At 54.6% G+C, this 20625-nt stretch overlaps 2 protein-coding genes across 4 annotated transcripts in view; one reads left to right on the forward strand and one right to left on the reverse strand.

The window, feature by feature from the left end:
• The window catches only part of PTPRA (protein tyrosine phosphatase receptor type A), a 115063-nt gene extending 104630 nt beyond the window's left edge, over positions 1-10433 (reverse strand). The window contains exon 1 of one of the 2 annotated variants that reach the window (XM_063401369.1): positions 10265-10433. The gene's annotated coding sequence lies outside the window, so the exon portion shown is untranslated. The remainder of the gene's footprint in view (positions 1-10264) is intronic. The other variant, XM_063401368.1, reaches the window with a different exon arrangement.
• Positions 10434-12062: 1629 nt separating this feature from the next.
• Positions 12063-19367, forward strand: MAVS (mitochondrial antiviral signaling protein). 2 transcript variants are annotated; one of them, XM_063401373.1, is made up of 7 exons: positions 12063-12119; positions 12758-12887; positions 12998-13178; positions 13513-13730; positions 14091-14649; positions 15751-15890; positions 16336-19367. In XM_063401373.1, exons 2-7 carry the CDS (start codon positions 12771-12773, stop codon positions 16993-16995), a joined length of 1875 nt encoding a protein of 624 aa, XP_063257443.1. In that variant the 5' UTR covers positions 12063-12119; positions 12758-12770; the 3' UTR covers positions 16996-19367. The 2 variants fall into 2 exon arrangements, with proteins under 2 accessions (XP_063257443.1, XP_063257442.1); XM_063401372.1 differs by lacking the exon at positions 12063-12119 and adding an exon at positions 12129-12562.
• The last annotated feature ends 1258 nt before the right edge of the window (positions 19368-20625 follow it).

Below are 20625 nucleotides of genomic sequence, written 5' to 3' on the forward strand. Positions count from 1 at the left end.
GTCAGAGGACAAATTCAGTTTCTCAGCCTTGAAGTTCAAAAGAGGGGTTTGTTCAGTGCCTGGGCTTCCTGGCTTTGCTCCAGGGAGGGTTGGAGAGGGAATGGAAAGGGAGGTTTTTGGAGACCCTAATCACACACAGTGCAATTCCTCAGTGGAAGGCAGCTCCAAGCTCTGCCACCATCCTGCCTACAATTCCTCTTCCACTTGGGATTTAACCATTTTCAAAAATGGTAAGCAGAAGTGACCAGGGTGATGACCGAAGGGCTTTGTTCAAGTTTGCAGAGAACAAGAGCCATGAATCTCCCACCAGCTGCTGAGCTTGTGTCCCACAGGAGCCAACAAATGTGGATCTGCAAGCCACTGAGCACTCTCAGACCCCCTTGACATGGGCAGTGGAGCTGGGGAAGGGTCTGGAGCCCCAGGAGAGGCTGAGGGGGCTGGAAAGGGGCTCAGCCTGGAGAAAAGGGGAATCAGGGGGGACCTTGTGGCTCTGCACAGCTCCTGACAGGAGGGGACAGCTGGGGGGGTCGGGCTGTGCTCCCAGGGAACAGGGACAGGAGGAGAGGGAACGGCCTCAGGCTGGGCCAGGGGAGGTTTATATTGGATATTTGGGAAAAGTTCTTCATGGGAAGGGTGGTCAGGCATCGGAACAGGCTGCCCAGGGTAGTGTTGGAGCCCCTATCCCTGGAGGGATTTAAAAGCCGTGGGGATGTGGCACTTGGGGACAGGGGTCAGTGGTGGCCTTGGCAGTGCTGGGGGAATGGCTGAATGATCTTAGAGAATTTTCCAACCCAACCAATTCCATGGTTCTGTGACACACATGGGAATGCAGACCAAGCAGCACCTGGCAGGATCAGGCCCAGCAAAGTGGTTCACCAAACACTGAACTTAAAGCTCCACCTGAAACACCCTCTGTGCTGGGCAGAGGGGCCCTGCAGGGAACGCAGCAGCTTTGCAAAGGAGAAAAGAGCTCGCAGGGAACAATGCCGGGGCTGCAGCCCCTGCATGGAGAATCCACCACCCTGACAGCACGTGCCTGCTCTGGAGCCTGCTGCCAGCTCACCACAGGCTCCTCCTGCAGCAGCATCCCAGCGTTGGGCAATGGGGCAGCATCAGATGCTCCATCCCGCACTGCTCAGCTGTGCCACAGAGGAAACGGGGACAGAGGGCTCCCAGGTTCCCCCTTTCTGGCCACAAACAGGCCAAACTCCAGCTGAGGATGTATCCTTTTCAAGCAGCTCCCTGTGTTTCACAATTTATCTTCAAGTTTCTACAAGAAGAGGGCAACATATGGGAAGTTACATAAACTCCAACAACCCCCACAGAATATCCTGGGAAAAAAGGCAAATAACTCTGCACGGGCACAGAAGTTGCTCTAGAACATTTTAAGGAAAGTGAGGAGTAAATTCTTCTTTATGCCATGGATAAAAGCTGGGCACAAGAAGCAGTATCAGGTACTCAGGTGACTCCACAGCCTCTCCTGGGTGGGTCAGGAGATGTGCCACCTTTGTGGAACAAGCACCTGCAGCACTGGTTTTGCACATTTATCACCAAGAGTTCCCCTGCAGCCCTGGCTGAGGGACATGAACTCCCACAAGGACCCTCACGACAGCCACCAAGAGAGATGAAGACACTTGGAGATCCTCCAAACCATCCTAAATGCTGATGGATCCAAGGGGGAAAATGCTCAGACAGCCACCAGGTTTGTCATCCTTTCTGGAACCTCGGCTGAGGAGGGGATGAGAGAGATGAGAAAATATGATTGTAACTTTTATTCACCTCTCAGGAGAGCAGAGATTCACCTCAGCCCTTCCAAAGCTGCTTTTCTCTCTCAGCTAGCCTTTTCCTGTTTTATTATTCCTGTTTTTGGATGTTGGATTCTGGGAGGCCAGACCTGCACAGCCAGAGCTGAAGCACAGCCCCAATTTAAGCACTGCTGCAACACAAACGGCTGGGCCACAGATTTCACCTCCAGGTACCTGCTGGAGTCAAAAAATAACTCCCACACAACCACTGAGGGCCAAGACAGGTATAGAAAGATGATAAATGAGTTGGCTGAATACAATTCCCTGACAGAAGGTTGGAGCCAGGTGGGGGTCAGACTCTCCTCCCAGGGAACAAGAGACAGGACAGAAGGAAACAGCCCTAAGTTACACCAGTGGAGATTTAGATTGGATACAAGGGAAAAGGGTGGCCAACCACACTCCTAGATAAGATTAGAAAATAATTGAACCTCTGTAATCCCAGTCTCAGTATCTAAAGACAAGCTGCTGCCACCAGGTCACCCAAAGATCCCACCCTGCCACCAGAACGAGGATGCAAATTCTACACGGCAACTGGGATTAAAAACATCTATTTGCCTGTAGCCAAATAGGTTTAAAGTCTCCTCAAGAGAAAATCTTGAGGATTATCCATGCTTTCCAATTTATTATTAATTTCTAACTCATCTCTGTTCATCTCTAATTCATCATTTAGGGCATGGCATTAGTGTCTGCTATGGAAGGGGTATGAAACTACAGCATGTGGAATAAAGTTTTACTTCTGAGCTTTCAAGAGTGGCCAGTTTGCAAGAGAGTGAAATCCAGAGGCTCTGAGACACGCCATGTGTTCAACAACACTGGCAAACACATGTGAATATATTTATTTTCAGGCTTCTCAAACACATCCACAAGAGCTTCGCTTCTGGAACACGAGCGAGATGATTATCTGCTGGCGTGATAAAAAACATGATTCAAATTGTAAAGCAGCAGGAAAAGTTTTGCATGCTGGCCTGCCACACACTATCACCAGAAAAATTTATGGTACCTCAAGACCTGCAGGTCGAGAGCCAGGATGTTCCTGTGCTGAACACGGTGCCTGGAACGGGAGGCTGCGCTTTCCCAGAGCACTGCTGGAATCTTTATAAACCACGAAAATGCTTTGTTAAAAAAAACCCAAACCCACACACACACAAAAAAGCAAATCCTGTTCTTCATATTTCTCCTCTTACTCAGTGAGATTTACTTATTTGAGGCTTCCAGCCTTCTAGAAAGCTCTAACAGCATCGGGACAGGGAGATCTGTCCCTCTTGCTCCTGGTTTGGCTGAGCTGCCAGACCTGAGTTCCTTCCTGGCTTTTTTTGCCACCTGTTTCCCTGCCTTGGTTGGTCATTTCTTCCTCCAGTCCTGCTGCTGCTGCCCCTGGTGCAGGGCTGGGTCTGCACTGGGTGTAGCAGAGTTTTTTGGGGATGGAGTAAGAGACGCCTGACTGGAAGCAAGCAGCACTTTGAGCTGGTTGCAATCACACCGGGGCCAGGAACAGATTTCCTGGCTGCAGAACCCTCTCTGACACGGACCACGATGGCATTTACTAACACAAATCACTACTACCAGCCCTGAGGTTGTGACTGAAGCGTTTGAAATCCCTAGAGGAGGAAGTGACACACTATGTCTAAAAATACAGGTGGAAAGCAGAGATGGAGCCCACACAGTTCCAGGGATTCCAGGAGGATCTGCTGCTTCACTGGCAAATTCACCTCTGTGGCCTCTTGGAATGAGTCCAGAGGAGGCCACCAGGATGATCAGACAGATGGAGCAGCTCTGCTATGAGGAAAGACAGAATTGGGATTGCTCAGCCTGGAGGAGAAAAGGCTTTGGGATGACGTAAGTGGGGCATTCCAGGACCTGAAGGGAGCCTGTAGGAAAGATGGAGAGAGGCTGGAGCAGCAGGAGAAGGAGGAATGGCTTCACATTGAAAGAGGGTAGGTTTGGATTAGACATTGGGAAGAAATTATTTCCTGTGAGGGTGGTGAGGCCCTGGCACAGGGTGCCCAGAGCAGCTGTGGCTGCCCCTGGATCCCTGCAAGTGTCCAAGGCCAGGCTGGACAGGGCTTGGAGCACCCTGGGACAGTGGAAGGTGTCCCTGCCCATAGCAGGGGGGTGGAATGAGATGATCTTCAAGGTCCCTTCCAACCAAACCATCCTGTGATTCTGTGATTCCATTATCAGTGTTCCCAGAGGACAAGTGTAGGTCAGTTTTGGGGAGATGCTCTACAAGTTCCTTTGGGCAGATGATCCCCAACTCCCTGGGGAAGAGCACATGAGCACAGACCCAGGGACACATCCTGCCCTCAGCACTCACACCAGGAACTGCTGCTGTCCTCAACCCTGGAGCAAGGTCACTGCTGATGGGGTGGAGCCCAGCTAAACCCCTGGGGTTTAGATCATCAGAACAATCAGAAATTATTTCGAAACATCAGGCATGAAATGGGAGGACAGTCATCCTGGGGGGGGCTGGTTCAACCCCACAGCAATCCAGTGCTGATTGATTCACTGCTCATACCTGCATCCAGCCTTCCTGTCACCTATTACTTAACTTGGACACACAAAACCTACAAGTTCCAACAGGCCAAACCCTGTTTTTCAGAGAGGTATGCTGCTGCAGCACCTCCACAATGAGCCTGCAACACACCTTTACTGATGGAGTTTGGAGTGCCAGCAAGTGCCAAGTTATAAATCCAGGACTTAAAACTCTCTGTCTAAGCAGCATCAATCAGCCAAGGTGTCTGGTGGTTAGGTAGCAAGCCAGTGAAAGCCCATTTTCTCCCAGCTGGGATTTCCAGGCTGGACATCTCCCATTTCCACTGCCTCCAGGACTCATCCTGAGGAGATGTTCATGGCCTCAGTGCTCACAACCCCACCAGCAAACACTGAACCTGCCAGAATCAAGCAAGGCAGCTGGGAGACAGGCAGGGGAGATCCTGCCTGCAACAGCTTCACACTGGAACTCATCTCATGCTTCGTGGGTAAAGGAAGGATGCCCTGCACCTCCCCTTCTTCAGATATGCGAGGATTTGGAGCAGGGAAGGGATTTGGCTGGTTTCCCTTCCCTACACAAAGGAAGGCAGAGCAGGGATGCCTTCCTGGAAGGACCAGAAAATAGCAGTGGATCGAGTCAGACTGCGGGGCAGGATGAGGAAGTCCTCGTTATGGCAATAAAAAGGTCTCAAGTACTTGGCTGGGGCGCCAGGAATCCACCAACAGGCCAGGCTGGCTCAGAAGCAGCTTTTCACATCAGCGTGGTGAGAACATTTCTGTTTATTTGTTCCTCGGTGTCAGCCAAGAAGGAAGGAGGTGCTGCTCCGTCCCCCCCCTCACCACACTCATCCTCAGCTCCCTGCAACAGCAGAAGGCTTAAAATTGGTGACACCTCCACCTCCTGCTCCCTCCTACCAACCTGGAATGTTTGGTCTCACGGACAGGTTTTAATTTTGCTTCAGAGGAGGGATGGCACGGCATGACCTGACTCACGCGGGAAAAGCAGGGGTTATGCTCTTGTCTGCTCCTCTGAAGTCAGAGGACTCTTGTTTTCCATCCCAGGCCCAAATTAGTGCTAATTATTCCATGCAAAATGGAGCTGCTTCAACAGGAAGGAATTAGGACAACAAATTATCCTGGAATAAAGAGTTACTGCTGCCTAAGCAAGTGATCTGTTTGCACAGAGAATAAAAGGAGGATTCTCAAGGCCAGGTTGGATGGGGCTCGGAGCAACCTGGGCTAGTGAGAGGTGTCCCTGCCCACAGCAGGAGGTTGGAAGGAGATGAGCTTTAAGGTCCCTTCCAACCCAAACCATTCCTTGATTCTCTAATTCTTCCACAGTTCTTTTGGGGAAAAAAGCAGTCCCAATTTTAAAAAGATTTCCAGCCTCCATGCCTGTTACAGTAAACACCAGGATTTTCTGCATGACCAATATGCCAAAACCCAAGTCACACTCAGGTTCTTTAACTGCCACCATCAAAACTGCAGCAGCCATAAACACAGAGGCATCACACGAGCAACCACAGCAGGGAGGGTGTGACAGCTGTGGCTGATGCTCTCAGCCAGGAGAGCTCTGATTTGGGCAGGGAGGGAGGGAGGTGCAGGCACACACCCTCCCGCAGCCTACAGGAGGGTTTGGGTTGGAAGGGACCTAGAAGAGCATCCAGTTCCAACCCTCAGCCATGGGCAGGGACACCTTCCACCAGCCCAGGGTGCTCCAAGCCCTGTCCAGCCTGGCCTTGGACACTTCCAGGGATCCAGGGGCAGCCACAGCTTCTCTGGGCACCCTGTGCCAGGGCCTCACCACCCTCACAGACAAAATATTCTTTCCAATATCCAGTCTAACCTACCCTCTGGCAGGGGGAAGCCATTTCCCTTGTCCTGTCCCTCCATCCCTTGTCCCAAGTCCCTCTCCAGCTCTCCTGGATCCCCTTCAGGCCCTGGAAGGGGCTCTGAGCCTTTTCTTCTCCAGGTGAACACCCCCAGCTCTCTCAGCCTGGCTCCAGCCCTAGGAGCATCTTTATTGCTTCTTCTAGAGTTGCTCCAAGTCCTTGTTGTGCTGAGGAGCCCAGCCTTGGACACAGCACTCCCCACCATCACCTCCTTCCTGCACAAACACAGCAATCCCCTTCCCGGGGGGGGTGTACTACAAAACACCTCAGGCTGCAGAAAAAAATCCATGTAAGGCAACATGGAGCAGCTGTGGAAAGCACTCTCAACCTGGGAGTTCCAGGACCATGGTGGGAGCCTGCAGATGACATGAAAGGACTCCTAAAGAGGTCAGGCAAAGAAGAATGAATGAGCTGCCTCTGCAGTAGTGCCTGAGCAGATGTGTGTGACAGTGACAATGTCCATGGATCCCATGATACGTTTCCCACGAGCTTTGGCCACACACAGAAGTTTCAAGTGCTGACAGGTACCACAGCTGACAGTCCAGCCACGTGAGCTGCATCAGAGAAAAAAGGGTTTCCAGAGTATTTGTGAGTTTAATGAGAAGCAAACACTCGTGATGAAAACCACTCTACCCACTTACAGAAACTGGAGGCGTCAGGAAGAACAGGACTGCACCAGCCTCTAGTGATACCCAGGACCAGCTGCTCCAGAGGAAGATGCAAGAAATCATTCTGGACAACTCAGGAATCACTTGCTTATCGCTAAATCTCTTCCTAAGCCCTTCAGACAGTGATTAAGCACAGTGGTTCATACCCTACATATTAAATATTAATCCTCCCTAACGTGAGTGCTGACGTTCCGGTTATCCAATTCGGATAACCGCACACCCCGTTCCTTTCCCACCCCAAACCACGTAAACACGAGGTACAAACCCCAGCAGTATTCTGTGAGCCAGCCAGAGCCTCCCTGGGCTCCCAGCCCTGAAGAAAACCAGCTGCATCCCACTAAAGTCAGGGGGGAAAGGGTTAAGAGCAGGAGATGAATCAGCCACTGCTCTAAATGCGGACATTTCCTACCTCTCCACTCAAGTGTCTCTTCCTGTCCGCAGGCTTTGGGGATGCTTACGGACCTGGTTGCCTTCAAATGACTTCCACCGTGAGAGGAAAGCCTGGGGATTTGTTTTATTTCCAGAGGAAAATGCGATTTGTGAATGAGCCCAGAGAGCAGCTGGCAGGGATGACCGACCTCCTGCCCGTGTCACACCAGGAGGGGAGGACCAGGCAGCAGCTGGTGCCACTCCTGACCCTATGGAAGCACCACAGGTGCCCTGTTCCACACAAAATATCCCATTCCACTGCTGCCCAGTGTTGTGAGGCATCACACAGACCACGACAGTGCCACTGGCTCAGCCAAGCACAGCAGAGGTCACACACAACCCGTGCCCTCCCCGCTGGATTGGGATCCACCACCCTGCTGGAAATACAGAGGGTTGGAGCAGAACAGATGTGGGCTGGCAGCAGGAGGAGACAGGGAGAGAGGGAATTCAAACTGCTCGTGCACGAGGATGTTGATGCTGGATGTGGACCAGTATCACAGAGCAGCACACGGATGCAGTTATCTGTGAGGGATGTTTCAGGAAGGCAGGGCTGTGTCTCCTAAGTCTGGGCACAACACAGCATCAGTGCCCTGGAAACGGGAAATATCTATTCCAGCACCTCCCAGGATCCCCACTGCTTGCACAGAATCCCAGAGTCATTTAAGTTGGAAAAGATCTCCAAGATCATCACCTGACAACTCCAACCTGTGACCAATCCCCACCCTGTCACCAGAGCAGAGCAGTGAGTGCCACACTCAGTTGTTCCTTGGACACCTCCAGGGACGGTGACTCCACCACTGTCACCAGTTACTGACAACTGTAACCAACAGCAGCTTTAACCAACTGCTTTAATAAAGAACAGGCAAAACCCCTGGAGCTTCCTGCAGGCAGTCCCCCACAAAACTCTCCAACAGGGATGGAAAGAAACACGTGGAATGGGAAGGTGGTGGTGCCTCTTTCTGCCCTGCACCAAGTCTGTCTCCCCAGCATCCCCAGGTCCTAGGGGAGCTGTGGTCCCTGCTCCCCAAAAAGCATCCTTGCTCTTCATCCTGGCCACAGCAGAAGCCATCGGGGAGTTGGCAGTGCCATGATCATCCCTGTGATCCCACTCCTCCTCCCAGAGCTCAACATCAAGCCTGTTTCCCAGTCTCTCTGGGAACAACAGTGTGAGTTTGCATCTGATGCTTGACAGAGACAGACAAATCCTCCCTGCAAACCTGCCTGCAGCCCCCCCCAGCACATCCTTCCCCTCCCTGCCACTGGCCGCTGCAGCAACAGGAATTAAAATAAAGATGAAAAACTCCTCTTGGGGCCGCAGTTTTATTTCCTGTCGTTTCTAAAACTCCTTGTACAGGAGGAAAAAAAATCCTTACATATTTCCAAGCATCCTGCATGCTCGCAGCAAGCTCCCCCCAAGCCACTGCCAGGCAGAGAAGGGATGACTAATTTTTTTTTTTAGCGTAAGACGCTGCAGAGAGCGTCCTGTGAACGAGCTCAGTAAATTCCTGAGGCTCCCGGCAAGGACTCCGCCACTCCTTGCGAAACTTCCCAGCTGGAATTGAAAAGCCAGAACACATCGCTTTCTCTCCCTCGACAAACAGAGGTTGGGATTCCTTTCGCGACAGTATTTGGATTTTTAATGTCAGTCCATATTTAGCAGGAGGGAAAAAAAGCCTCCCTTCCTTCCTGTCACATTTTCCACCCTCGATGACATCCAAGATCAGAAACAAGCAAGCGCTGGCCGAGGAGGGAGGATGCAGCTACCCGAGCGTGGGAGAGCTTGGAGAGGGGCGGCACGGACATTCCCATTTGGGATTCCCGTTTGGGATGCTCGAGGAGGGGACACACCCTTCGAGAAGCGGGAAGAGCCACTGAGGAGGGGACAGAGCCCTGAAGGAAGGGACACAGCCCTCGGACCTCACAGCAAGGAGGGTGTTCCTTCCAAAGCTCCAGCCTGGAGCATCTCCCAGAGGGATGGCACAGGGAGCAGCCAGGCCACAAGCCCCCAAGCTGGAATATCGGTCCCAAAAGAAGCCTTTGGCCACCGGCACGGCCTGGATCTGCCAAGGGATGTGTGGTCAGGCCGTGGGTCAGGAGGGTTTCCCACTGACCAGAAGCCCCAGGGTCCTGAGTGGAGGTGTCCAGCAGCCCGGCCGTCCTGCAGCAGGGAGTGGTGGGTGGGTGGTGGCAGGAGATTGTGGCCATGGTGGCCTTGCCCTGCACCTGTTTTCGGGGTCTTGGAGGGGTGTCCCCAGCTTGGACCCTGTGGGCCGCTGCAGACCCACGGATGGAAATTCACAGAATCATGGAATGGTTTGGGCTGGAAGGGACTTTAAAGCCTATCCTGTTCCATCCCCTGCCATGGGCAAGGACACCTTCCACTAGCCCAGGGTGCTCAGAGCCCCATCCAACCTGGGATCCAGGGGCAGCCACAGCTTCTCTGGGCAACCTGTGCCAGGGCCTCACTATCCACACAGGAAAGAATTTCTTCACAATATCTAATCTAACCATACTCTCTTTGAGTGTGAGGCCATTCTCCCTTATCCCGTCACCCCAGGCCCTTGTAAAAAGTCTCTCCCCATTTTTCTTGCGGGCTCTCTTCAAGTACTCAGAGGCTCCCATTAGGTCTCCCCGGATCCTTCTCTTCTCCAGGCTGGACAATCCCAATTCTCCCAGCCTTTCCTCGCAGGAGAGGTGCTGCATCCCTCCCATCAACTTGGTGGCCTCCTCTGGACTCGCTCCAAGGGAGCAAATCCAAGAGCCGCAACCCGCGATCACTTCTGGAAATCATCATTATCACTCACAAATACACCTACAAACACGCAAACACTAAACCCCGAGTTCAGCGTGGGCAGGCTGGGGGTGACCCAACTCCACGGACACGCGTGGGTCGCGCCCCGCGCCCCTTCCATCACCCGCCCGCCGCCACCGCCAGCCCGTGCCTGTCCCCGGGGGTCACCTGCGACCCCTCCCCGCTCACCTGCGGCCGCTGCTCCCTCGCCGGCTCCCGCCCAAACGGCTCCGCTGCGAGGCCGCGGCGACCGCTCGTAACCATGGACGGCGCAGCTGGGGAGGGCGCGGGAGGGGGCGTCGGGGGAAGAGGGGAGGGGAATGCGAGGGAAGGGGAAGGGGTGCGGGAAGCCCCCGCCGCCCCTCGGGGCTCTCCCGGCGCTCAGCGGCGCCGCCGCCGCCGCCCGCCCGCTGCCGCCGCCATCGTGCGGCTCCGGGCCGGGGGCGTGTCCAGGGGCGTGGCCGGGGCGTGGCCGGGGCGTGGCCAGGCCGGCCCCCGGCGCGGGGCGGTGCCGCCCCCTGGTGGCGCGGAGGCGCCACTGCGCCCCCCGAGCCCGCGTCCCAAAATTACGGAGTAGGGAATTAATTACGAACAGAAAAGTTTCGGTGGGATGCTACAGGAAAGCCGGAGAGGGACTCTTGGGAACGGGCAGCAGGAAAAGGAGTGACGTGTAAAAGTTGAAAGAGGGGGAATTTATGTAGGACATTAGGAGGAATTTTTTTGCTGTGACGATGGTGAGAACAGGAACAGGTTGTCCCGGGAAGTTGTGGATGTCCCAACGCTGGAAGTTTTCAAAGGCAAGTTGGATAAGGCCTTGAGCAACCAGGTGTAATGGAGGTTGTCCCTGCCCATGGTAGGGCGGCTTGGGATGGTCTTTAAAGTCCCTTCCAAACATTTAACATTCTGTGATTGTATGATTCTATCATTGTATGATTCTTTGATTGATTCTGTGAACAGAAATTACTGGGTGCAACTGAGTGCCTTTTTTTTCCTCCATGAGGTAAGTTTTGATCGTTGCAAATATCTCTTCTTAATTAGAAACAACCCAGAAATATGATCCTTTTTCATAATTTTGAATGAGAAAAGCTGGCTTCAATTAATTATAATCACAGAATGGTTTAGGCTGGAAGGGACCTTAAAGACCACATCGTTCCACCCCCTGCCATGGGCAGGGACAACTTTCCACTGTCCCAGGTTGCTCCAAGCCCCATCCCCTGTGGCCTTGGACACTTCCAGGGATGAGGCAGCCACAGCTTTTCTGGACAAACTGTGCCAGTGCTCACATGAAAGAGCATGTTCCTCATATCAAGGTGGAACTTCCATCAGTTTCTGTCTTTTGCCTCTTGTCCCACTGCCAGAGCCCAGTCCATCCTCTTGGTAAGCCCTCAGATATTTATACACATTAATGAGGTCCCTTCTCAGATGCTGTTCTCGAGGATGAACAGGTCCAGCTCCCAGAATCACAGGATACTGAGGTTCAAAGGGACCTCTGGAATCATCCAGTCCAACCCCCTGTCAAGGCAGTGTCACCTGGAGCAGGTGACACAGGAATGTGTCCAGGTGGATTTGGAATGTCTCCAGAGGGGGAGAGACTCCACGGCCTCCCTGGCCAGCTGTTCCAGTGCTCTGCCACCCTCAGTATAAATAAATTCTTCCTCATGCTGAGGTGAAACTTCTTGTGTTTTAGCTTATGGCCATTCCTGTCGCTGGGCACCACTCGGAAGAGTCTGGTACCATCCTGTGACCCTCTCCTTGGAGATATTTATATGGACAGAAGAGATGCCCTTCTCCAGCCTGAGCAGGCCCGCTCCGGCAGTGTCTCCTGGCGGGACACACGCTCCTGTCCCTCTCACCACGGGACGCGCTCCGGGATCTCCGTGTCCCTGTCCCCGCTGTCCCGGGAGACCCGGAACCGGACACACCCCCTGGCAATCGCTACATGCCAATCACCGTGACGGGCGTGCCTCACAGCCAATCAGCGGCGGTTACGACACGAGGGGGCGGGGCGAGAGCGGTGCCGGGCGCGCGGCGGCGGCGGGCGCAGGTGAGGGGCCCTGAGGGGCCGTGAGGGCAGCGGGGCCGGGGCAGCGGGGCCGCACCGACCCCCGCGGCCGCCACAGCCCCGGCCGCCACCCCCGGCCGCTTTGCCAGGGGGATCTGCGAGCGGAGAACCTCCCGGAGCTCCCCCGAGGGCTGAAGGTCGCGCTGAGGGCGGGGGGGCCCCCGCCGTGAGGGCGCGCAGAGCCACGTCGCGGCCTGCGGGCCGCCATTCGCTGTGGGAAGGAGCCCTATGCCTTCCCCTTTGGTTTTTGCGTTGCTTATGCGGGATTCCAGCCATGGCCTCTGGTGCTTGCTTTGGCCCTGTCGCCTGTTCTTCCCTGCCGGCTGTCGTGACCCTGCCACCAGGCCGGCCCCCAGCCCGCCGGCAGAATCCAAACAAGTAGCGTGGGAATAAACACGGAGTAGGCGATGGTAGAAAAAAGCGAGGTTTGTGGAAGTGAAGCTGAGCGTTGAACTTTAACCCAAACATCTTCTTTGTGCGCGTTTTCCACCTGGGATTTCCCATCTTTATCGCAGTGTCTGTGCCAGGGCAGGGGTGCCTAGGGAACAGCCCGAGGTTCTGGAGACAGCCCGAGCTTCACCAGCAGCCTCTGCTCACCCTCAGTCTCTGTGTCTCTGCAGGCGCGGAGTCAGGATGGGTTTGGCTGAAGACAAAGTGTACACCCACATTACGAGAAACCTCAAGAAGTTCGGGACTATCCGAGTGGCGTCGTTGGCCAATTCCCTGACCTGCCTGGTCGATTCTGACAGAGTAATTTCCTGTTTTGCTGAGCTCTACCAGGCTCCTTCCCCAATGGCAACATAGGCCTGTCTTATCTCTAAGCCAGACCCTCTCTTAGATGCCGTGTGTGTTTTTCCTAGGAAGAGCTCCTTGCCCGGGAGGAGACACGGGGCAACCAGGCAGCTGTCTTTAGGTTTTATCAGCACCTGAGGTGCCGGCAGGGCTGGGTGCAGGATCTCATCCAGGCGCTGCACCAGAACAACGCGGGGCACTTGGCGGATGAGCTGCAGGAAGTCTATAACACGTGGCAACCTCGACCTCGTATGTAGCCTCATCCTCCCTGGGTGTGCCCCATGGGGTGCTGGAGGTGGGAACATGAATTAGTCTCTGTCCCTGCCTCCAGGGACAGGAGGTGTCTGTGTCTGTCCCAGGGATGTCCTTCACTGTGGTGACATGTCTGAGGATGACGGGTCCATGTTTGAAGGTGCTTGGGTTGGTGGTGGGGCTGGAGTTCTCACCTGAGGAGAGATAAACAAAGGGATGCTGTGGGCTTGGCTGATGTGGGGACAGCAGGGACACACACAGGGCTGCCTCAGCCCCACACTTATCCTCCACTCCTTAGTTCTTCCCACAATGATCTGCTTGTCTCTTCCAGGTTCCTCAGCTCCTGCTGCTGCCCCCTCCCTTCCCAGCGATGCCCATCCCTCAGCCTCCTCTGCCAGTGCCCAGACACCACCCCGGGGGCCAAATCCTGCCCCGCTGGCTGGGCAGCCACGCCGAGACCTGCCCGCTGGTGACCATCCACCTGTCCTGCCCACTGCTGCCACCACCACGAGCACGGACCTGGAGGCCAGACTGCCGGTGCAGGAAGAGGTGAGCAGGGCACGTGTTGGATGGGGACACAAAAAGGTCCCTTTTAATTGGCTATGGGGAGCTTTTGGTAGGGGCAGGCTCCTTCAGGGCCACCCCAAGCTGCTGCCTGCTGCTGATCTCTGCTGCATCTGTTAACTTGGAGCTTATAAATGGCCCTGTAACTGCTCCCTCTCCTGTCTCCCTCCATGGGGGGAGTGCTGGGTCTGCTTTGCCAGTCCAGGCTTCTGGGTGGGTCCCTAGGAGAGACCCCAAATCCCCTTCATAACCCACCTTGTGGGGGTCACTGCTCAGGGTCTGGGACACCCCCATGGTCCCAGACCGCCTCATCCCAGTGATTTAACACAACTCGTTTCCTTCCAGCTCCCCAAAAAACTCCCAGAGCAAGAGAGTCCCTGGCCAGTTCCACCCGGGAGCAAAGGCGGAGTGAGCGCTGGGCACAGCGGAGAGGGGAATCCCTCACAGCCCGCGGGGGTTGTGCCGGTGCCAGCAGGGACGCCAGGGGTGGCCGTGCCATCAGCTGTGTCCCCAGAGCAGGGCCGGGACTGGCTGAGCCGCCGGCCCGTGTGTGTGGACAACGGGTTTTTCGGGAATGCCAACCACCTGCACCGCGGCACGCCGGGCCTGGCCCTGGGCAGGTCTGCTCCATCCAGGGACGCGGGTGCCGCCCACAGCCCCGGGCAGCCCAGGAACGAGCCCGAAGAGAACTCGGATATCTCCCCAGAGTCACCGCCGAGGCTGGAGGGGGCCTCTCATAGTGGGGGACAGCAGCCCCCAAACTCAGAGCCAAAAAAGCAGCCTGTGCCAAGCTCTGAGCCCACGGGCAGCTTGGTGGATGTGCGCAGCCCCCTCCTCGTCCAGCAGCAGTTTGATGCGGAGAAGAAGCGAGTCGAGATGCTGCAGGAGCACCCGGGGAGTGGAGGTGGGTTTCCCTCCTGGCAGAATCACATAGCCACTAGGGAGCAGGAGTGCTGCTGAGAGCCCCTCACTGCAAGAAAGAAACTGGGATGCTGAAGCGTGTCCAGAGAAGGGAATGGAGTTGGGAGGGCTCTACAGCATAAGTCTGATGAGGAGCAGCTCAGGAAGCTGAGAGAGCTTAGTCTGGAGAAAAGGAAGCTCAGGGGAGACCTTCTTGCTCTCTACAACTCCCTGACAGGAGGGTGGAGCAAGGTGGGGACTGGGCTCTGCTCCCAGGTAACAAGCAACAGGATGAGACGAAAATTGTGTCATCGGAGGTTTAGATTGAATTGTAAGGAAAAATTCTTTTTGGAAGAGGTTGTCAAGTACTGGAAAAAGCTGTCCAGACCAGTGATGGTCATTACCATCCCTGGAGGCATTTAGAAACCTTTTGGATGTGGCACCTGGGGACATGGGTTAATGGTAGCCTTAGCAGTGCTGGGGGAATGGAATGGAATGGAATGGAATGGAATGGAATGGAATGGAATGGAATGGAATGGAATGGAATGGAATGGAATGGAATGGAATATTTGGTTTGGAAGGAACACACAACGATCATCTTGTCCATCTGCATTTTAATTTTGTTTTGTCAGTGGAGCAGCTTTGGGGTGTGAAACTTTTCTCCTTCCCCTAGCTTGCAGAGATGTTTGCATTGTGCATGTGGGAGAATTTTAGCATCTCCTACATCCCTCACCGGTGGGTATCATAGAATCAGGATAAAGCCCTGTCCTCAGGGTCAGGGGTGGGGAAAGAGACACCCATCCCTCGCAGCCCTTTCCCCCCTGCCCTGTGGGGTCAGCACCTCCTGCCTGGGAAGACGTGGAGTTTCAGGAGCCTTAAAATCCTCTGTTTCCCTTGGTGCTCCCCAGCCCTGCAGCCCACCCTGCATGAGTTACCTGCAGCTGCAGTGAAAGCTCGGGTGCCACAGCAGAGCCAGGGCACTGGGTCCTGCTCCCTGTGCCACCCGCTCAGCCTGGGGACTGTCCTGTCACAGCTTCTTTGAGGAAGAGCAAATCTTGCCTTTTAGCCCCGCTGGTTAACACAGTGTGCTTTTTCTCCTTGACAGGTGCCTTGATGGAAAAAACTCCCCTGGGTGCTCCCCCTGTGACACCCCGTGACACTGCTGTGAAGTCATTTTCACAAGAGAAGAAGCTGCCCGTCGGGAGTACAGCCAGCAGCACCCCCTCTGTGCCAACCAAGGAGAAAGTAGGTGACCTTTCGTCTTGCCACTTGCATTTTGTTCATGTCTTCGTGCACTCTCCCTGGTCAGGAGATTTTCTGTTGCAGTGTCACACTGTGAGCTGGTGATGAGTTTATTCAGGGAATTTTTTTTTCCTCCATCGTGGTATTTACGTTGCCATCCACACGCTGTGTGATGGAGCACGGGAGAAGGGAGCCAAACTGTTGGGTTTTGACTCCTTATTTCTCCTCCTTACCTTGCCTCTCAGTCTCCTGGCTTCCAGGTGCTGTTTTCCACTGCTCTCCTCACTGCCTGCCTCCCTCCTTGGCTCCCTTCTTCACCTCCCTGCTACCTGTGACCCAGGCAGATGTGGGGCCTGTGTTGAAGGGGGTTTATGTGTGATCTGTGTGCCCAAGACCAGGCTATTGGGTGCTTCCCTTGACACCCAGCCCCTCTCCTTGTCTCCTAAAGGTGCTCCCGGCCTCGGCAAACCCTGTCCTGGGCACAGCTGTGGTGGGAGGCTCTGCAGGCGTGGCTGGGAGATCAGCTTCCCAGGGGAGCTCTGCCACGAGCATCTGGGCACCTCGCAGTGAGGAGGAGAAGGAGGAGGAGCTCAGCAAGCCGGGCGTCCTCGAGTCCATGCCTCGGGGCAGCCCAGAGGTGGCCGGCAGATCCCCCAGCTCTCGGGAGCCCAACAACCCCCGTTCCACCACCTCCAGTAGCCTTGGCCTCAGCAGCGACCCAATCCTGATGAGCAGGGATAGCCTGAGCTCAGGAGGAGCGTTCCCCAGAGTCTCCTCGGTTCCTGCAGACCCCAGAGAAAAGGAGGCACCTGGAGCAAGCAGAGACTCCTGTCCTGCCCCACGCTGGGACAGCCCCTCCGTGGGCACCCACGAGGTGCGTGTGGATCATGCCCCCAGCGTCCAGCTTGGAGCCGGCAGCGACGGAGTCAGTGCTGGTGGAAGCTCCACGGATTCCAAGTCTGGCAATGGCCACGCTGCTGCCACCAGGTCACCCGTGGCCGCTGTCCACCAGGCGGACAGAGGTGGCCCTTCCCTGCTGTACATCCTGCCGGCTCTCGGCGTCATTTCCGCCCTGGCGTTCGCCGTCTACACCCGGCTGCGGAAATAGCAGCAGCAGCAGGATTTTGGCCAATGCATTTGAAGCCTGAAGAGTAGCGGGGGGCACTAGGGGTGTTGTTAAATCTTTTTCTGGAAGGTTCTGCTGAAAGAGGCCTTGGTAGACGATGCTGTCGGGTTTGGGTCTGTTCCCTCCCATTTCCCAACCATCTCCTGTAGCCTTCTCACACCCCTGGAGGAGAGGATCTCGCTCCAAAATGTTCCATTGAGTCCAAAAGGAAGCAGTCATGGCGATTCTCCATGTCTTCCTTGTTTTGTCGCAGGAGGCCTCAGGGAAACACGTACTGGTGATCCACAGGGTGACCTCCAGGTCCCTCTGTGCAGTGCAGCCAGGAGCAGTTGTGCAGATATCCTGTAACAGTGGAGCTGATTTTCTTGGCTCTGCTCATGTGGGCTTGAAAATGTGCCCAAGGGTGGGTGCAGCAGCCTCCACCGGACGTCTCATGTTCAGTTTGCCTTACTTGGTGTCTCTGGCTCTGCTGCTCCTTCTGGGATTGCTTCTTGTAGTACTGACCCTGGGGATAAAGAGGAGGGTCAGGAAAGAGCTGCATCTGATCAGTGTTGTCAAGGATCAGCCTCCTTTCACCCCCTCCAGGCAAGGAAAGGCGTTTCTGATTTAAGAGGAATGTTTCAGGCAATGCCAGCTTTAAGCAGACTTGGTCCCACAAAAGGTTGTTGGGTGTCTTTGATTTTGGGGCTGGATTTTTGGAGCTTGGTTGGAAGGGTGGATGGAGTTCTTGCCCTTCCTGATACCTGTTGCTGTGGGATAAAGGTATAGGAACCCTCTGCCCAGGCTGGGACACACACAGGATCAACCACGCACTGCAGGGAGGCCATACCAGAGTCTGAGATGCTCTGGGCTGTGGGGAGACCTTGTAGCACCTTGCAGTGTCTGAAGGGCTTGGAACAAACTGGTTGTGTGGAAGGTGTCCCTGCCCATGGCACAGGGCTGGGGTGAGGTGCTCGTTAATGGCCCTTCCAACCCAAACCGTTCTGTGATTCTAAAATACAGAAAGTGAAGCAATGAAGAAGCAACAGCTTGAAGTAGTTACATTGCTCCACATTGCTGCAAGCCCCGTTCAACTTGCCTTGAACTCTTCCTGGGATAGGGCAGCCACAGCTTCTCTGGACAACCTGTGTCAGTGTTTCACCACCTCGCAGGGAAGAATTCCTTCCCAGTGTCCCATCTGTCCCTGCCCTCTGACAGTGGGAAGCCATTCTCCTTTGTGCTGTCACTCTTTGTCCAAAGTCCCTCTCCAGCTCTCTTGGAGCCCATTTAGGTACTGGAGGCTGCTGGAAGGTCTCTTGAGGCTTCTCCAGGCTGAACACTCCCAGCTCTCCCAGCCTGGCTCCGGAGCAGAGGGTCTGCAGCCCTCACAGTTTCTCTGTGGCCTCCTCTGGACTCAGCCCAGCAGCTCCACATTTTATTATGTTGGGGCTGCAGAGCTGGACACAGCACTGCCGGTGGGGTCTCACCTGAGCAGAGCAGAGGAGCAGAATCACTTCCCTCACCCCCCTGTGGCCGGTAACTTACTGATCCTGAGTTCCTGCCATCAGCACAGCTTCCCCAAATCCGCTCTTCCTGCTGGCAGGGAGCAGCAGGGCGCTCAGCCCCCTGCGGCCTGGCTGCAAAGTGCAGTCATGGTGCCCGGAGCTTGGCCTGTGGTGGGAAAGGTCCATCAGCCCTGAATGGCTGCTCCTCCCTCCCAATACTTCCCTTCTGCCCAAAAATCCAAGAAGTGCCTCCATAAAACTAAAGACAACCAATATATGCAAGAGGGAGGTGTTGATTTTGGTGTGTCAGGGCTGCTTTCTGGAAGAGGTGTTCATTCCTTGCTCAGTGCCCGGTGCTGAAGGAGGAAGGGACAGTCCTTTAAACACACTTCAAACCCCTCTGCTAGGAGAGGGAATGTGGGGGCTGCTCTTCCCATAAAAGATAAAACAGTTATCACTCCCTAACAGGAGGGACAGGAAGGGACTTGCCTTCTCCTACTTTGTGTAATTCAGGGGAGATCCACGAGATCCCAAACCAGCCACATCCATACCAAGGCCCTCTTCTCTGATGCTTTACTTGCCTGTGAAATTCTTCGCATGTTTTTCCATACATTTAAGCAACAGCTTGTACGCTTTGCCTTTTCATGTCAGATTTGTCTTGTGGAACAGCTGGTTTGTCACCGCCTCAGACTGAGGGGAGCACATGTTCAGACTGCTGCTGTGAACTGCCGGGATTTTCACAGTTGTTACGTAGCACTTTAAAGCCTCATTAGCAGGAGGTGGTGCAGCAGGGAGCTGTGTCCCTGCACATCTTTTACTAACAGGCTAAAAGGCCTTTTACTAACTATAATAAATTGGTTTGATGCTTCACACTTGACTTGTGGTGATTTGTGAGAAGGAGAGCGGGAAGCTGATGATGCTGTGGCTGCAGGGAATGCTCTGTTGGCAGTGACACTGAGAGACTGAGGCCATCGGTGCCAGGGGGAGGTGACAGGGTTCAGGGACAGCTTCCAGACCTCATTTTGGAGCAAGCACAGGACCTGGTCCAGAGGATGCCCACCATGGCAGGTCTTCCTGTTTGGGGTGGGATGCCCAGGATGAAAACAGGGAAGGTGGTTCCCGAGGCAGCAAACAGCTGAGCTGCACAAGTCAGGAGTTGCCATCAAAGAGGAACTGGACGAGTTCTGGGAGGAGAAATGCACCAAGCATCTGCAAAGTGTTGCAAACGTGAAGGGTGAAACAGAGCCACAAGGAGCTGTGGCTGGAAGGACCATTTGGACTGGATATAACCAGGTGGACACAGTGCACAGGACATCCTACCACCAAGGCCAGGATGCTGCTTGGTTCATTATCCAGGGTTTCTGGTTGAATTCTATCCTGGGATCCTGCCCAGAAAAGGGGAACCTTTTCCATGCTGGGCCACCTTAGCCACTCTGGGTTCAGCTGTGGAGGTGGCCGCTCCCCAGGTTTCTCTTACTGTGCCCTGAACAGCTCTGACCTGCAGAACAGAGGCACCAACATCCCCAAACCACCGCTCAGCCCCCCGTGTGCCTTTTGGGGACACACAGGAAGCTTTTGGGAGGGAACAGCCCTTTCCTGTGCCCTCTCCATGCTCCCAAGGGCTCTGCTCTGTCCCAGCAGCTGACACACCCCGCAGGCTTCCCTTGCTTTCTGCTTTCCCAGCTCCAGCTGTTACAGCCCAGATGTGCCAAACAGGGGTTGAAAATACTCCAGAGCTTTGGGCAGCTCAGCGAGTTCCTTTTTTACCCAAATGAAAGCAGCGCTGCTCTGAAGGAGATTATTTGTGTTCCGAGAGCTCATTCTTTATCTCTTGTCACTGCTGACCCCATTTATCCACTTCCTCCGCTCACCCAACAGGATATTAAAATACACCAGCTGAATTTGACCGATCCTTTTGTCCAATTTTCACTGCAGCAACCAGAATTTAGCAAATTTTCACGGAAATGATCACACCTTTGTGGCATGTGGGTCGCTGATCCTTCAGGTATCGAAATAATGCCTGAGGATTGTGGTGAGCTGGGATTACCCCGGGGCAGGTGAGGAGCACCCTGGGTCACCGGGCTGCACTTCCATGCTTGCTGTGCTCTCGGTGTGTCAGACAATTAAC

This window comes from Prinia subflava, chromosome 7 (assembly GCF_021018805.1).
Source record: "Prinia subflava isolate CZ2003 ecotype Zambia chromosome 7, Cam_Psub_1.2, whole genome shotgun sequence".
Classification (NCBI taxonomy): domain Eukaryota; kingdom Metazoa; phylum Chordata; class Aves; order Passeriformes; family Cisticolidae; genus Prinia; species Prinia subflava.

What these genes read in the sequence shown, in the direction of transcription:
- MAVS (XM_063401373.1), top strand. Translation starts at nt 12,771, where the DNA reads ATGGGTTTGGCTGAAGACAAAGTGTACACCCACATTACGAGAAACCTC. An exon ending in GCCTGGTCGATTCTGACAGA is followed by an intron (nt 12,888 to 12,997) that starts GTAATTTCCTGT and finishes TGTTTTTCCTAG; the next exon opens with GAAGAGCTCCTTGCCCGGGA. An exon ending in GACTGCCGGTGCAGGAAGAG is followed by an intron (nt 13,731 to 14,090) that starts GTGAGCAGGGCA and finishes GTTTCCTTCCAG; the next exon opens with CTCCCCAAAAAACTCCCAGA.